At 36.9% G+C, this 16713-nt stretch overlaps 1 protein-coding gene across 1 annotated transcript; it reads left to right on the forward strand.

Moving 5' to 3' along the window:
- The first annotated feature begins 6953 nt into the window (after positions 1-6953).
- LCTL (lactase-like) lies at positions 6954-16545 on the forward strand. Its single transcript, XM_009321523.1, has 13 exons — positions 6954-7077; positions 8131-8291; positions 9893-9980; positions 10244-10350; positions 10631-10759; positions 11301-11396; positions 12055-12109; positions 12203-12364; positions 13090-13364; positions 13702-13828; positions 14301-14500; positions 15061-15124; positions 16430-16545. Exons 1-13 carry the CDS (start codon positions 6954-6956, stop codon positions 16543-16545), a joined length of 1704 nt encoding a protein of 567 aa, XP_009319798.1.
- Positions 16546-16713: the final 168 nt, after the last annotated feature.

Below are 16713 nucleotides of genomic sequence, written 5' to 3' on the forward strand. Positions count from 1 at the left end.
AGAAGCAAACTTCTGTGACCTTCTTCATTGCACCCAGGAGTATCTATAACATCTGTCACTTATTATATATCATGATTGGGATTTTCAACCATCCACTGAGCTTAGGCATTCAAAATCCAATATGCACCTTTGACTATATCAGTGCAAAGTCTCATGAGTTTTGACCATTTGGGAGAAGAGCGTTCCACGAAAGGGGTAAGTGTCTGCACCTTTCCACATGCACAGAGAAACATTATTAAGAATATAGAGTTTAGGAGCTTATTTGAAAATGACACCTTTAAAATTTGAGCTTTTAGTTCAACTAGAGTAGATTCTGCAGATTTACCCTATCCTTGCCAATCTTTACAATTTTTCTTTGCAAAACAGAGATGGCAGATTCTCAAATATTTTAGTTACTCCAAAAATTACCCTAATAAAACCAGTGGTAAGTGATAACAGCTATTCAGTGCGCTCAAGGGGCATAAAATACGATAGCACTAGCTTTCATAATAGTGTAGGAGCTGCTAAGTAAATATGGTGTAAGTTTCAGAGTTACCTATCTTGATGTCATCTCAGGGATCACAGTTCAAATACAAGATCTTCCAGACTTCTGGAGGTTTTCTTAAGATGGAGACTGTCTTCAGAAGCTGCCCACAGATTTTCCAGGATACAAGAAGATTGGTATCCCCCACAGTAGGAGGCCAGCAGCGGTACCTCTCTGTCTAATGGGGTACCAAACAGTTGCATGGTAAAATTCTGCTAATGGTGCCAGCCAATGCTATCAGTGCATTGCATCCCACATGCCCCGGAAAGGGTGTTGAGCCTCCTGGTAGTCCAAGGGAAGGCAGGCTTGTCAGCAGACCAGGTCAGCTGATGGCATAAAGAGCTGGGGAAAAGGCATACAACAAGGTTAGGTCCACCAGAGTTTACTGGGTAAAGGGCAGAGCTGTGCAAACATGACCACATCAGTCTGGCTAAAAGCATTTATGTAAGAAATAAAAATGGCTCTAAGCATGGAAAAGTTGGCAATCTTTATTCTAAAGTTACTGGTGTGTATATGCGAGTTCAAAAACAGGCTTTTTAGAGCAGAATGAGTCTTCAGTGTCCTTGATCTCTTTTTATAGGCAATAAAATGCATCTCCCACATTTCCAAACACTCCTTTCTGCCTTTAGAATTCACTCAGTCATAAGAAACAGTTCCGAACATCATCTCTATTAACAACTATATTCCCCCAACTGCTTCAAGTCAAAGCAACATGACTGATTGTAAAGCAAGGCATCCTCATGTCAATTACTTCCAATTTTCTATTTTTCTCTGAAAAGCAAGTCCAGGCCATTAGTACAGTTGAGCATTAGACAAAAAGTTTCCAAAAACAGCTAACATAATGCAATGAAAGTCATTTTGTAACACAGAAAAAATACAAGTACAGTTATACAAGTGTTCTTGTTCCAAGAACAATTGTAAGTGGGTTTTGTTTTGGTTTTGAAAAATCTCCAATATCTCAGGGTAGTTGCAGTAGACCACACACTGGAAAAATTACGTGTTTTTCTGGTCACTGTATAATAAGAAAGGATTTTTCTCTCTGAGACAGAAAAGGCCTATTGAAGGTTGGAAAGGGAGTGCAACTCGGAAGAATGAAGAATCAGGAAGCTGGGGAGATAGGTTATAATTGTATGAGGATGATTTGGTCTAGTTGTCTGAACAGCTGCCAGGGAATTAGGAAAGACAGCTTCTACTTTTTCATCAGCCTAGGCAAAACATAAGGGCTAAAAGCAAAAATCAAATAAATACCAGTTTTATGGTAGCTGCTATTAGGAGTGACTCCATCTCTGGTTGTCCATCTGGAGATAAGAGGTTTTGCAACATGAAGTGTAGCATAGATAGAAAATAAAGTGGGAGGATAAGTACAAATTCATTTAAGATAGTGGGTTTTGTGCCAAAGTTTTTGTGATATGGTAACATAGTATTCTGCAGCAAGACAATACATAAATATCTACATCATAGGGCTGTAGACAAATGAACAGCAGATAAGCCGTAAACAGAGTCACTCATGACTTTCCCGACTTCACAACCCACCGTAGTAAGGTAGTTGCATAACCTACTTCCCAGGTTATTTTACTGCAGTCATTGGGCAATTTTGGAGGGACTCCACTGAGTACGTTTTTTTTAACATTCTTTTTACCAGTAAAACAAAATAAAAGATTTTATAGCCTTGATGTGTTTCTGGTACATTTTAAAACCTGCTGCTAAAAATGACCAAGCTGTAGCAATGTAAATATCTCATTACTATTTTTTCTTGTAAAGTTGGGCTTTTATGCAGGAAACTGGGAAACATCACAGAAAAAGATTGTGTTAAGAGAAGAAAACCCAGATAAGCACAACTTACAGAGTGGAACAGCGTCAGGTTTCTAGTAGCCCATGTTAAATGTAGTTTGAAAGAACCATGTTTTCATGCACACCAAGGGCTTGCTCCTTGTGACCGCTGAAGTCAGTGACAATTCACCAAATAACTTTAGCAATCCATGAGCTAGTCCCTAAAGCAGCAGACTGGCTTGTACGTATGGCACTGGGCAGAGAGCCAAGAGATCTGAGTTCAGTTCCTAGCTTGATCCAAACTCCCTGTGCAATTTCTGTCCAGTCTCCCTGGGCCTCAGCTTCTCATCCATAAAGAGGGGTAATCTGTCTTTGTCTGCTTCCACTGTCAGTTCTCCGAATAGTCATAGTGTCTCTCCTGGCATGCCAAAAGCCTTTGTTTTTGGTGTGTTTTTTAGGTGCAATTGTGATTTAACAAGGAATGACTAATGCACACCCTTAATCATCACAACTCCTCTAGCACCATACAGCATTGCAGTGACTTTTGTACACTGCCCTATGCAGTTCTGCAGGAGATAAAGCATGCCAAATATATAGCAAGTACATAAAAACGTGCCTTAAGCATCAAACTCATCTGTAGTAGGCTGATCTATGTATACAATACCACCCTTTATATGCATCATAAATCACAAAGTGCATGAGCTGGTTGATTTTCAAGGATCACCTCCACCATGCTTGAAAATGGTCCATCCTGATGAGCAGGAAGTCAAGCAAGCGTACCAAGAGATCTGCATGGATGAACAAGGAGCTCCTGACAATATTCCCTCTATAGTTTCGATGCACTTTTTCACTTCTGAGATCAGAGGCAGCATATGAACTCTTTCATGAAATTGACCACGAGAGGGCACCAGTACTGCTCTAAAAAAAAAAAAAAAAAAAAAAAAGACAAAACCAAGTAGCTAAATAAATACATGGGAATTTGTTTACGAACTGTATAGTTTCAAAGGCATAGGATAGCAGGCTCCATGGTCATGAGTCACCTACCCACAGAAAGCCCAAGTGTCAGGCAACTACGTGTGTGCACTGCAGCGGGGAGAAAATCACCCAACTACCTAGAGCCAACGGAGCTGGTGCTTTTCCTGCTTCCCCTGCAAGACTCCCTTTGCTTACAGACCTCCTTTCCTTCGGGTGGATGGGTGAAAGGTTCACACATCTTTTTGTATCAGTATTGTCCAGAGCCTCCCTCTGCAGCATCTCTGTCCTGGCTCAGGCCTCCCGCATAGGAGCGGTAGTTACCTTCACTGCTACTCCTGGGAGGCTCATCCCCTTCTCTCTCAGCAGAGAAAGGTTTTTAACTCCCGAGAGCCAGGTGAGCAGCAATGTCTGAAACCACATGTTTTCAGCCCAGCAAGCCCTGGCAATGGGTTTGCTCATTTCATGGTCTTTTCAATGCGTGCTATCTATGAGAGGGGACTGAAGGATAACTCACAGAACTGGAAGAATGAACAGCTATAGCTCAAGCTGAACAGCTGACCTCCAAGACAGGAAGAGTTGTTTTTTCCACAAAGACATCACCATAAGGAATTCCTCTAGAAACAAGATAAAAGAAAAAGCATATTATTTTTCAAGACTGCATCCTGAATATCTGATTCAAAATTATGCCATGTAAAAACAAAACCTTTGGCCTCAAAATCTCCCAGTGAGATCTCCCTGCAAAATACCATCTAGGATACAGACATTTGCACCAAGAGAAAAATGTCTACAGACACCATCGGTAGACACATCACATTCAAGAGCAAGTGCAATTATGTATGAATGTATAGATCACTCACAAAGCTAATTTTGCTTACAAAGGAAAATACCTCATTGCTAAAAGATTCGTATGGTTAAGCTAAACCTTTTCCTGCAGCATTGACTGTGAATACAAAAGGATTGTTCTTTTTTGTTTTGGCTGTAAGTGAACAAAATGCTGTTTTCAACTAGATGTTTCGCCTGAGTTTTTGTGACAGTTGGATTAATTCTATGCAATTATTCTGTGAAAGTAAATTTATTCTGAATGCCCTGGTAAATTTCTGGCAGTTCAGAGGAATCTCCCAGTTGGGACACATCCATTGCGAAAAACACCAGGTAAGCCAGAAATGGGGGAAAATTAAAATAACTTGATCTATAATCAGGGTAGAAGGTAATACAGCTGCTAAAGAACAAGAGAGTCAAAAGGGTGCTTTACAGTACCAGCCTTACAGTCTAAACTTGATGAACCTTTTTGCACTATTCAAATAGCTGTTTCTTCTACTGTATTTGTAAAAGTATGTGCCAGAAAAAGAGCAATGAAGAGTTCCAAAAAGCATCTATTCATTTGAAAAGAAAATTGATAGAATATTCCACAACAAACTGTGCATAAAATAAGACCATTTTCTTCAATACAGGGTGTTGTAAAATCATGTTTGTTTAAAAATATGTTTCTTGTGCTTGGGCAATTCTTGAAGTACTGAAATTATTTCTAATACAGTTATCAGGCCAAAAAGCAAAAAAATATACTGGTTTTGATTCAACTGTTATTCCTAGCTCCAAATGAGTTACCCAAAATACGAATCAGATAGTTGCAAATGTCTAAAACCATAATAAACACCCTAAAATGTTATTAAGGCTATGCTCCAACTTCGGAACAGAAATATCAGCACCCCTGCAAAAGCGTACAGTCCTATTCCCATAGGGTTAATGCCTCAGCTACAGAAACCAATGATACCTTGCAGAACACATTTTCTGTTCTCCTTGCTTCTTTTCACATGACTGTCAGTCATTACTAACAAGAATATGAAGGGTAGCACTAAATTTAAACTAACTTATTGACTAGGCTGAAGAGCGAGATTTGACTGTCAATGTCTAAATTAAAATCACATATATTTGCAACCTTTTATATTCAAAATACTTACAGAGAATTTAGACCCTGTGATTTTTTAAATGGGTGTAGTCTGCTCTCTTTTTTTTTCCCCTTGCAATCTAAATGTTCACATTAGAAATGCAGAGGTGAAGATTCTTTTAATCCAAGGCTAAAGGCCTTTGATGTTGAAGTAGGTACATTTTCCCAAACCAGCTGTGCAGTTCCTGCGTTAATTAAGAGATATGGAATGCTCTTTAATGAGCACAGAGGAACGAGGGGTCTCTGAGGTCATACATTTATTACATGTTCTGAAAAGTGGTTCCTTCGCCTTTTGGTTTTAGCCAAACTTGTTTTTCCATTTTGGTCAGGAACCAATCTGCAAGCAACACAAGTGTTACACAGGCTGTTTGGATCTGGTATCACAGATCAATAGAGGCTTGATCTACAGTCCAGGGAAATCAATGCAAAGATTCCCACCAGGCTTCGGCGCAGGTCCTAAATTTTTACGTGCAGGAGACAGATACTACAAAATCATGGTAAAAAGCAAGTCAGAAATAAACTGTCGTTTAGTTCTGTTTAGCCAGTTACTGATGTCTCCTAACAGAGAAGGTGAAGGAGCACACAGTGGGCTCACCATGGGTCACCTGATTCTGAAGGTGTTTTTTCCACGCTTGTTCTGTCACTTGCCCCAGAGCTGTGCAAGAGGAGCTGATGAGAAGAAATGCTGTGTAAAATGCAGTTCCCTTCTTGCATGTTGCAGGAAGATTGCAGCAGGGCTGGTTTCGTACAGGCAGGCAAAGAGGTGGTATTTTCAGACCTTCATTTACCTGTTCTTGGGAACCCTAGGGCTGTTAAATGCTCTGTCTCACATAAGCAGTCCAATTGATTGTACATGTCCAGTCCTGTCCCAGTTTGCTTTTCAAAGCTCCAGATGTATTTACTTTTTATACAATGCTCCAATGCAAAATATTATTATTTTTAATAAGCTATTTGTTCTACTTTTCCTCATTTTCTAACCCCATCTTCAAATTCACCAACAGAGGTTCAGGAATGTAAAACAGATCCTTTGGGAACTGTATAAATTTGGGGAAAATAGTGCTGCTCTACAAAGCCCTTCTGAAACTTCATTTAAAATGGTTAAAATTGGTCATCCCACCAATATTTTAACCTGATCTAGCAGTTAAAAATATAGCGCATATGGTAGCATTTTAAATTGATGCAGGAACTGGATAAATGGGACATAATCAAGATAAAAGCTGCAATTATTAAAACCACAATAATTGCAAGTATTAATTTTCCTTTTCAACTTCCACAAGGTTTGTTTCCGTTACACATTTAGGTGGCAAGATGCTAGCAGCATAATCACTTTTATTTCTCGCTCCCACTCACAATCACTGTTGCAGGGTTTTAGTTACTGACACTGGTAGGACAGTTTGAAATCCAGAACAAAATAGCTACCAACAAAGAGACTTTTAGAATATAGTAAAGGTAAGGAACATCATGGAAAATATGCAGGGAGTGCTTATAATAGTTACAATTTTGCACTTCATTCTTCTCTCATTTTCATCACCCTGCTAGAAGCTTAACTGCATCTTCCACTTAGCCCAAGCACTGCTTTTAGCCTTCAATGAAAATCGTACCCATTCAGCAGAAAAAATAAGCTTTTCTCTTTTGATCACCCTAAGCCTACTTTGTAGAGCGACAATAACTGACAATGCTTTTCTATTTTATCAGGTGGGAACTTGCAGAGAACACTTTGCAGTGATGAAATTAACAGCGATGAAGACTTACATTTTGAGAATATGGTATATACTTGTGCCGGTAATACGGCTGAATACAGCTGAGGATTTCCAGTGGACAAAGAATAATCCAGGCTCTTTCTATTATGGCACTTTTCCAGCTGGTACTTTTGCACTACAATTGATTGTGGTTTTTATAATGCTCTAGATCCACTTGTCTGTTCGCACAAGAAAGCTACCAAAAGGTTTTCCTTGTCCTTCCAGGGAAATGGCAGAAACGAAAATTCACGCTCTTGCAGAATGCATAACCCTGGACTTCATATAGTCACTTAAAACAGTAAACTCAGAGTAAATGCTAGTAGATTAATATTTCATATCCAGATCTCCCTTTCCCGTCTGTGATTAAGAGGCACAGTATAACAAATCACACCCGAGAACTCTTCTGCTTTTTCATAGATTATCTACAACTAATGAAAGATTATAAACTAAAAATATCCTTTGTCACGCAGCTAACTTAAGAAATGCACGTGAGTGAAATAATTGTGTTGAGTTTGTTTCAAGCTGTTTAGTATTATCTAATTCACTCTTCAGTACTGCTTTATGAAACCTTGTCCTTTCTTCAACATATATTTATACACACTCACACATTTCATTCAACCAAAATCAAAACTAAAAAGATATAGCCACTGATTTGTTTTCATGCTCAAGTTTTTAAGTCGTTTACAAAATGGATTAATCATGTCCTTTTGTATAATACTAGGAAAATAATCCAGAATCTTCCTATATATTTTACGTAACAACAGCTAAACTTTTAATTGCTAAAAACCCCATAAAAACTAGCAGGCAGAAATGATGTGGGAACCTAATTTTTTGTTACAGTAAGACATTTCTGCCACGCTATCAATGCACTACCTCATCACTGTAAAATAATGGTAACAAGGTTTAACAGATGAGAGAACTAGGTTCCTTTTTCAGTGCATCAGAAAATGATACCTTTAGTCTATACCACATTTTCAGACAGCGCCTTTTTATGCACCGATAAAGTTTCATGTAGAAAACATTGGCCTCTTGTTCAGTAGGCATGCAATCATGCACATTTCACACCAAGCTATGCAGCCGTGAAGATGTATCAATTACTTTCTCATATGAAAATTTAGTACAACGACCAGTTTTGCAGGAAAATGTTTAAATCATAACTCACTTCTTTTTACCTTTAGGTTTTTTATGGGGTGTTGGAAGTTCTGCATACCAGACTGAAGGGGCCTGGGACAAGGATGGGAAAGGACCAAGTATCTGGGATGCTTTTACTCACAAGAAAGGGAAAGTGTTTAGAAATGAAACAGGAGATTCAGCATGTGATGGCTATTACAAAGTTAAGGTATCGTTAAAGAGGAACTATCCCTCTAGAAACATTCTGGAGCCATTTCATGATACTGATTTGCCATTTTGAAATAACAGCAAAGATGAAATGCTTTAGTTGCTCTATAGGCTCATTTAACTTAGGAAGCCAAGGGATGGTATTTTCAATTAGTTCAGTAAAATCTTCTTTCCTAATAATCTCATAGAATCAATAATACCACAGTATTTCCCAAATATGTCTCAGTTTTTCAGGATTTTTGTGTCCAAAGAAATATTCTAAGTTTTGTGGAAAGTCCAAATGCTTAGTTAGAACAGCAGCAATGAACACATTTGCGCTTTGAATAAAATTAACATCTTTTTTTCTGTGTTTGAGCAGCTTTAAAGGTTTTCTATGTATATTTAAGAATAATAAAACCATCAGATGCTTTAAAATTCAGTCTGAATGTTTTCCATTTTTCTGAATGGATAACAAATAAATAATCAATGCAGCTCTATTAGCAATATGTTTCCAAGCTTAAAACTATCAAAAACAATTTTAGAATTACTGTCTTGGAGGAAAGACAGATACACAGCAAGAGGAATCCAAATGACTGTGATAAGCCAGTATTACATAATTGGAATTCCAACTAATTTGATAAAAATTATATTCCACTGAGGTTTTTCTACATATATGAAATCCAGGGGAGAACCAGAGGTCTCAGCAAGAACTAAGAGGAAAGAAACTAATTATGCCTTACTATCCCAAAATGGGAAAATGCAGGCGAGATTTCATTTGATCTCTCTCAAACAAGTAAAAGCTTGAAAGAGCAGCTTAATAAAAACCCACAGAGAGGTTGGGTTTTTATTAAAAACCCTCTGAGACTCACTGGGCTGTTGCATCAGAAGAGATTGACACCATGATCACAGGACCTATTTTTCAGAGAGGATTCAGGCATAAATGATAGCATTTCAACATTTACTCACTACTGTGGGCTTGTATTTTGAGATACTTTCTAAAACTGGCTTGTTATGTGTTCAGTTACATGGTCCTCTTCATATAAAAGCACTCTTTCTCTATTTGCTTTCCTCATCAGAATTCTCTTTGCACTGGCTCATATACCATCAATTTCTAATTTCATTAAAATTGAAGATGTATGATTTCTTAGAAAAAGAACATGTATTTATACTGAATTTATTTTTTGTGCTAACTCCAGTATGAGACAGTAAATGAAAGCCTGCGTAATCATGTTTTTGTGCCTAAGCTGAAACATTTGAGGTCGAGATTTACAGGCTTATATTATTTTTTAAAACATGCATATTACAAATTCTGACATAAATATAATTGTGTTGCAGAACACTTCAACTCATTTTTCTGTCCTCTGATGATGAAAACATTCCGTTTCCACAGTTGTTAACACAAAACATTACAGGACTTCTTTGGAGAGTCAAGAAAAAAAATGGTTAAAAAGGAAGTAGAAAGAGCCATCATCTCAAAGCAAATGCAGAAAATAACTGAGGGAATCCTCTTTTGTGCAACTCTTCTACAGATTTTCTGCATTCAGTACTATTTAAGACAGATGAATAACTGAAGAGTTATTCTGCTTGGACTTGAGATGTGTTAATTGGATTTTCTTTTCACAGGATGACATTGAGTTACTGAAGGAGCTGAAAGTTAATCACTATCTATTCTCTATCTCATGGCCTCGGATTATGCCCACTGGCATCAAAAGTAAGCATAACAATTTCACCATATTCTTACCAGTATTAGTAGGCAAGTAATTTTACTCCTGAGTATACCATGGTTGTTTAACATTACTGTTAAACAGATTTCTGTTTCTTTGTCTGCAGAATAGAGTTTAAGCATTACACATCCCTTACAGTATACCCATCACTGTAATGTAAAATTCCTTGGTTAAAATTTTTAGATTTCTATTCTTCCAGTTATTTGAAAAACAGTCCAGGTAATTTCTTGTCTGTGTGTTTCATCAGCAGAGCAATTGAATGAGAAAGGAATACAGTTTTACAATGATACAATTAATAGTCTTCTGGAAAACAATATTATCCCTATTGTGAGCCTCTACCACTGGGATCTTCCACAGGTTAGACAATATTTAAATTAGTGAAACGTCTATTATAAATGCTTCTGATAATAAATTTATTTCTAAGTTTAAGGACTATGTGTACTTTAGAAAAATGTTTAAAGATGCCTGCATGCTTTTAAGTGTGCTTATAATTATTTTCTATTCATTTGCATTTTATACACATGGAAGTTTTGAAAAAATCTCCTTCCGAGCTACTGAAATATAAATAAAAGTCTTTGATAATAGGCAGCTGAACTTTAAATAACATTATTGATTCTTGAAATTCTTATTTATGAAGGTTCTCCAGGAAAAGTATGGTGGCTGGCAAAATATAAGCATGATAAATTATTTTAATGATTATGCAAATCTGTGTTTCGAGAAGTTTGGCGATCGTGTGAAACACTGGATTACTTTTAGTAATCCTTGGGTAAGTTATCAATGCTTTCCTTCCAATCACTCCTATTACACAGTTCTGTTCCCAAAATTCTGTGGAAGTGACACTAGAGAAAAGTAGGTTAACAATTGGAGAGGAAGAGGCAGAGACTTACACCATTAATCTTTGTGCCCAAAAATCTCAGTGGCCAGATTCTGCACAAGGGTAGAGTTTCAAGACATGAAATTCCAGTGAAGTTTTGAAAAATCGTCAGCTGGAGAGGAGAGAGGCACAGAAATCAGAAAGGCAGTTATAACTTGCCGTTCATGCATTTCATCAGGGAACAGCAAGCTGGCAAGTCAGTCCACTAACGCTAGCCACCAACACATTGTTTCCAACAAGCCACAGCATATTATCAACCAAGCAGCAGGGCAGTAGATGGGAGCCAAGGGGAGGGGAAGGAAAAAGGGGACTGGAGAGAAGAGATTGAGAGAGGCACAGACCATGCAGAAGAGCACAGGATCTAAGTCCATAGGACGGTAGCAAATTTGTTAGCTCTGCTGTTCAAAGAATAACTAACTCTATGTATTCGTAGGCAGTTGCTGAAAAGGGTTATGAAACAGGAGAACATGCACCTGGACTGAAGCTCGGTGGAGGTGGAGCATACAAAGCAGCGCACCATATAATTAAAGTAAAACTAAAATCATGCTTTAAATTATGTGTAAATTAAGAATTTTTAGCAGACTGATTAAGTTTTTTTGGTTGTGCTCTTTAAACAGAAATGCAGTTTTGCAATGCTGTCATTTCCAACTAGCACATCAAAATTATCACCTGACTTTAAACCACTACTGCATATTCAGGTGTAGCATGAAATGACACTGTTGCAACAACTTAAATTTTTCCTTGTAATTTAAGTGTCTCTTTCACAGTATGTTTCAAACTGGTTGAATAAGAAAATATCCAGGTTACTCTAGAAACAAGGAGTAAAATCCTGACCTGTTGAAATGAACTTGAATTTTGCAAGTGACTTCAGTAAAAATAAACTTTCACTTGCCTGAATAACTTAGGCAAAGACATCCAGAGACTGGAGATGCTGGACAGAACACTATACTGAATGCTGCATATTACCTTCACAGGGACCTCCTAGAATTTAGGGAAGGAATCTTGCATAAATGCTTTTTTGATATCTTATATGGAATGAAAGCTTCTACAATATACATTAAAAATTATGTGATACTTTCAGACACACCTTAGTGCAAAAACTGCTCTTGATCTTCACTACTTTTTATACTGACTACAGCATAACTGATTAAAATGTGCATATGCTTTTTTTTTTTTTAAACTTACAGACTCATGCAAAGGTATGGCACTCTTACAATAACAAATGGCGTAGTAAGCAACAAGGTAATAAGGATTCATTCCATAATTATGCTTCTATTTATATTAAAGTCTTAAAGATTACGCATAAACTGCAGAATTGTCACTTTGCGTTTTAAGGTATGGTTGGAATTTCCCTAACTAGCAGCTGGGGTGAACCTGTTGATCCACATAGCCAAACAGACAGAGACGCTGCTGAAAGATATATACAGTTTCATTTGGGATGGTTTGCAAATCCCATTTACAGAGGAGACTATCCAGAAATTATGAAGAATTATGTAGGTAAGCCGCAGTAACTAACTGTAACATGAATAAATTACACACTTACAGCATATTACAATGGAATAGCCCCTGACCAACATACAGTTTAGTCAAGTATGAGGACACAGGTGAAACAAGGCTAAGCAACAGAAAGCCCATTGGCTAGACACAGCTCCTGAGCAGTTTGGGGGACATACTAGAACTACAAAGTTGAGCGGCTGTTGAGCCCAACAGTTGCACATCTGAGTGCTCCAAACTGGAAAGGAAGCAACTACCTCACTTTTCAGTCATAGTCCATTTTTACTGGCCTAACCAAGACAGGGAGTTGTTAAATATTTTTCTGGATTTTCCACCTAAGGACAAAGAACCAGCAGTTTTTCATCACATGCATTTCTACAGGGTTCCGCTATCTTTGTTTCACAGAATGATGATAGGCAATGTACCCAGTAGTAAAGCACTTCTGTTCTTGTCATGTAATGTTTCCAAGCATTCTGTTGACATTTATCATGCTCTTTGGGGAAAAAAAAAAAACAACCACACACTTTAATTCACTGTCTTCTCCACGTATATACCCAACTTACCTCTCCAAACCAAAAGGATGAAAGATTATTTCATCTTAAAAAAAAGCAGTCAAACTAAACTGTCCTCTACGCTAAGTTCAGGAAAACCGTATTTATTGTTGGTGAGGTAAAGAAAACAAATTTCTGTGCTGCTCAGAAGCGTGTTTCCTGTAATTATTTTGATAGGTAGGAAGAGTGCCCAGCAGGGCCTGGGGACATCAAGATTACCAACTTTCTCAGTGCAAGAGAAAACCTATATTAAAGGCACATCGGATTTCCTGGGAATAGGTCATTTTACTACTCGTTACGCTATACAGAAGAGCTTTCCCTTTCTACAAGTGTCCAGTTACCACACTGACCGTGAGTTGGCTGAACTGGTGGACCCAAAATGGCCGGCTCCAGGACCTAATTGGTTATATTCTGTGCCTTGGGGATTCAGAAGATTACTCAACTTCATTAAGGTGATTACACAGTAAATCTTTAAAAGGAAGTGAACAAAATATCTGGGCACATGCAGAAGCTGCACTTATACCATTTTAGATTTTCAACAGTTTCACCTATATATTTGGGAAGTTTCTTTGCCAAAAAACCCCACCTTAATTTCAGTTCAGAAAACTATAGAATTCATTGATTTTAAAATAAAAACCGTAGTTAACTTAAATTCCTAGTTACACATTTTTCTTAATAAAGGTAACTGTAAGTAAATCTAGAAAGTTGCTTTTAATGCATTTTACTAAGAATCTCATGTTCTGTCAAAATAAGATGATTTTGTTTATACGAATCGGTCCTTGTTTGCAGACACAGTATGGGAACCCTCTCATTTATGTGACAGAGAATGGAGTTTCTGAAAAGGTACAGTGTACTCAACTGTGTGATGAATGGCGGATAGAGTATCTGAAAGGATATATTAATGAAATACTGAAAGGTAACTTTAAAAACATCTTTTTAGTGCATGAGCTTTTTGAGCATTTTCACCTTCTGATTGTTTTTTACCCCTGTAATTTATATCATAAATTAATGATATATTTCTGAGAAATAAATATTCACAGATCAAAATGGACAGAAGCTAGACTAATAAATTTTCACAAAAATGACAACCTAGCCAAACATACTGATGCGAATAAATACTATGACCTACATGAGATTTAATACTGTAATAGATCATCAGTTTCCACTTTTAGAAAGGAGAAATTGCACATAATTACCATTCTTAGAGCTTTAGTACCTCTAAGCTAAAGATAACATTTTCAAAGAATCTAAACTACCTTATAGTTTGCACTTTTCTGTCCTCCTCCCTATCTCTTTCTGGTATAAAACAAAACACCTACAGAACCATATTTTAAGGACGGCAAACATAGGCAACAAGTTTAACAAAATAATTTGTATTCTGTTTACAGCTCTAAATGATGGTGTTAATGTCAAAGGTTATACTGCCTGGTCACTGCTGGATAAATTTGAATGGAACAAAGGCTTCTCTGAAAGATTTGGATTTTATCACATTGATTTTGAAAACAAGAACAAACCACGATACCCAAAGGCATCCGTTGACTATTATAAAAAGATTATCAGTGCAAATGGATTCCCAAATCCAAGAGAGGTGATGTCAATCGCTAATTTTATTCTTTCTTCTTTTTCTTTTTTCTTCAATATATGGGCAAATATCACATTGAATTTCATGAAACAACTTGCATGAATATGGTACATGAAATTTGACACTTTGGTTCTGTAAATTAGGGATGTGTTAAATACACAGGCCTCCAGAGACAGAGAAAGTGGAAACAACCTCAATTACTGTTTCTAAAGCATTTCACAAATTCTAATTGGACTTACTGACGTGAACAAAAATTCTAAATTCTAAGTTACCAGTGCTCTGTCAGATTTCTAGGCAGAAAATTACACATACGTGCTACCTTTTGGAAAATAATATGGAATATGTTATGTGCTTTTAAAAATTTTATTAAACAATTAACTATAAGAAACATTTGCAATAAAGATCACGAAGATCTTTATTTCAGAAACTTTCAGAAAATCATGTGTTGACAGAATAAAGTAGTTTCAAGTCAACTGTAGTGGACAAATGTTCAGGGAAAAAGAAGCTGCTGTGAATGAGACAGAATATTACAGTCTAATAGAACTGCTGCATGTCAACCTTCTCAGGTAGAAAATTGGTATCAGAAGGCCATGGACGCTTGCTCTACCACACGCCAACTCCTTGCTACAGGTAATTATGTATCTTCTGTTTTGGTTTATAAAAGCATAATACGCAACTTTTGGATTTTAAATTTCCCTGTGAATACTAGTATTAGCGGGTCCTAAAAGGAATCTTCTCCCTGAAAGCACAATGGCTTTCAAATACAACAAGCCTCTAAAGAAAAATGCTTTTATTTACTCCCTCCAACTAAAATCACTGTAGCTAAACGGATCAACTTTAGATGTTAATGGAATACACAAACTGTAAGAGTTACTATTTAAAATCGAGGCTAGGGATGACAGTATTGTCCTTAAAATAATAAAAGTGCTAAATGCTCTTTCAAATATAAAACAAAACCAGAGAAATCAAGGCAACCATGCAGACAGAAAATCTCTAAAATGTTTGACTTCCACCTAAAATGCAACTATTAAAAAAATGGGCTAAGTACTAGCCTAAGGTAGCGTTAAGCCACATTTCTGCTCTTTCATACTCCTGGTAACAAAGCTAATGACAGCACAGCTTACAGCAGCTGCTCAAGAATATATAAATACAGCAGACTTTGCCTGCAGTTTCCACGCTGCCAGGCTAATCCATCTCACTTAAGACCTTCCCAATGTAATTCAGGACCTTTCATAATTCCTGAACTAGAATAGTCTACCGCAGTGGATTTCTGAAACTTCTAAGAAAGATGAAATAAGTATTATAAAGTCTCATAAGAAGGATGAGAGAAATTCCACATGGTAGAGAACATCAAAGCAGTCATCCTAAGTTTATCCTACTTAACCTCAACTGCTGAGTGATATGTTCTATGAGAATTAATTGTGTTTACGGAACTCTGAGGCTTATCTGTGGAGCAAAATTCTACAAAATAAAACCCATTTAATTTTTCAAAGAGCTGCAAAACAATAATAAAAAGGCTCAAGTGCTTCCCAAGGATTTCTCTTTGACAATTTTCTTTTTTACCCTTCCCTTGATGGCGGGGGTGGGACGGACACGAATAAAAATCAAAGGAACAGTAGAATAGTGCTAATGCACTGAAGCTAATTCATAGTAAGCACAATTTTTGCAGCCCTTTGAGCACTAACATATCTTCAAAAATTTACCTTAGAAAGAAAAAAAAGAGAGGGAAAACTGTCATGGATTTGCTCCAGCTTTTGCAGACTTAGGAAATTTTTTTGTTTGTTTCATTTGCTGTTTATGCCAATGTCAACACTTAATAAAATAATTTTAGCCATAAATGTTCAAAAATCCTTAATCTATGTTAAGTCTAAGTTAACAATTAGTATACTCCAGAAGATTAAATTTCTTACATATTACTCATTTCTCAAATTTTAGATTCCCTGATTACTCACATGGAAATGGTGACAGAGATTGTTCTTCCTACAGTTTTCACACTCTGCATACTCATCAGCATTGTCCTACTAATATTCTACCTTCGAAATCACAGATAAAATTGCATGCTTACACACATCTTCATTTTGCATGATAAATAAAATGCAGCTATTTTATTATATTGGTTAAAGTTTACCACAGATGCCTCTTTTTATACCACTGTAAAGATAAAGGAATAGTACTTTACCTATCCACCTAGTGCTTTTATAGTTTTTTCTATTCAATTC

Source organism: Pygoscelis adeliae, unplaced genomic scaffold, assembly GCF_000699105.1.
Source record: "Pygoscelis adeliae isolate BGI_AS28 unplaced genomic scaffold, ASM69910v1 Scaffold13, whole genome shotgun sequence".
NCBI classification, from domain to species: Eukaryota; Metazoa; Chordata; class Aves; order Sphenisciformes; family Spheniscidae; genus Pygoscelis; species Pygoscelis adeliae.

What these genes read in the sequence shown, in the direction of transcription:
- LCTL (XM_009321523.1), top strand. Translation starts at nt 6,954, where the DNA reads ATGAAGACTTACATTTTGAGAATATGGTATATACTTGTGCCGGTAATA. An exon ending in TATGCCCACTGGCATCAAAA is followed by an intron (nt 9,981 to 10,243) that starts GTAAGCATAACA and finishes TTTCATCAGCAG; the next exon opens with AGCAATTGAATGAGAAAGGA. An exon ending in ACCACTGGGATCTTCCACAG is followed by an intron (nt 10,351 to 10,630) that starts GTTAGACAATAT and finishes TTATTTATGAAG; the next exon opens with GTTCTCCAGGAAAAGTATGG.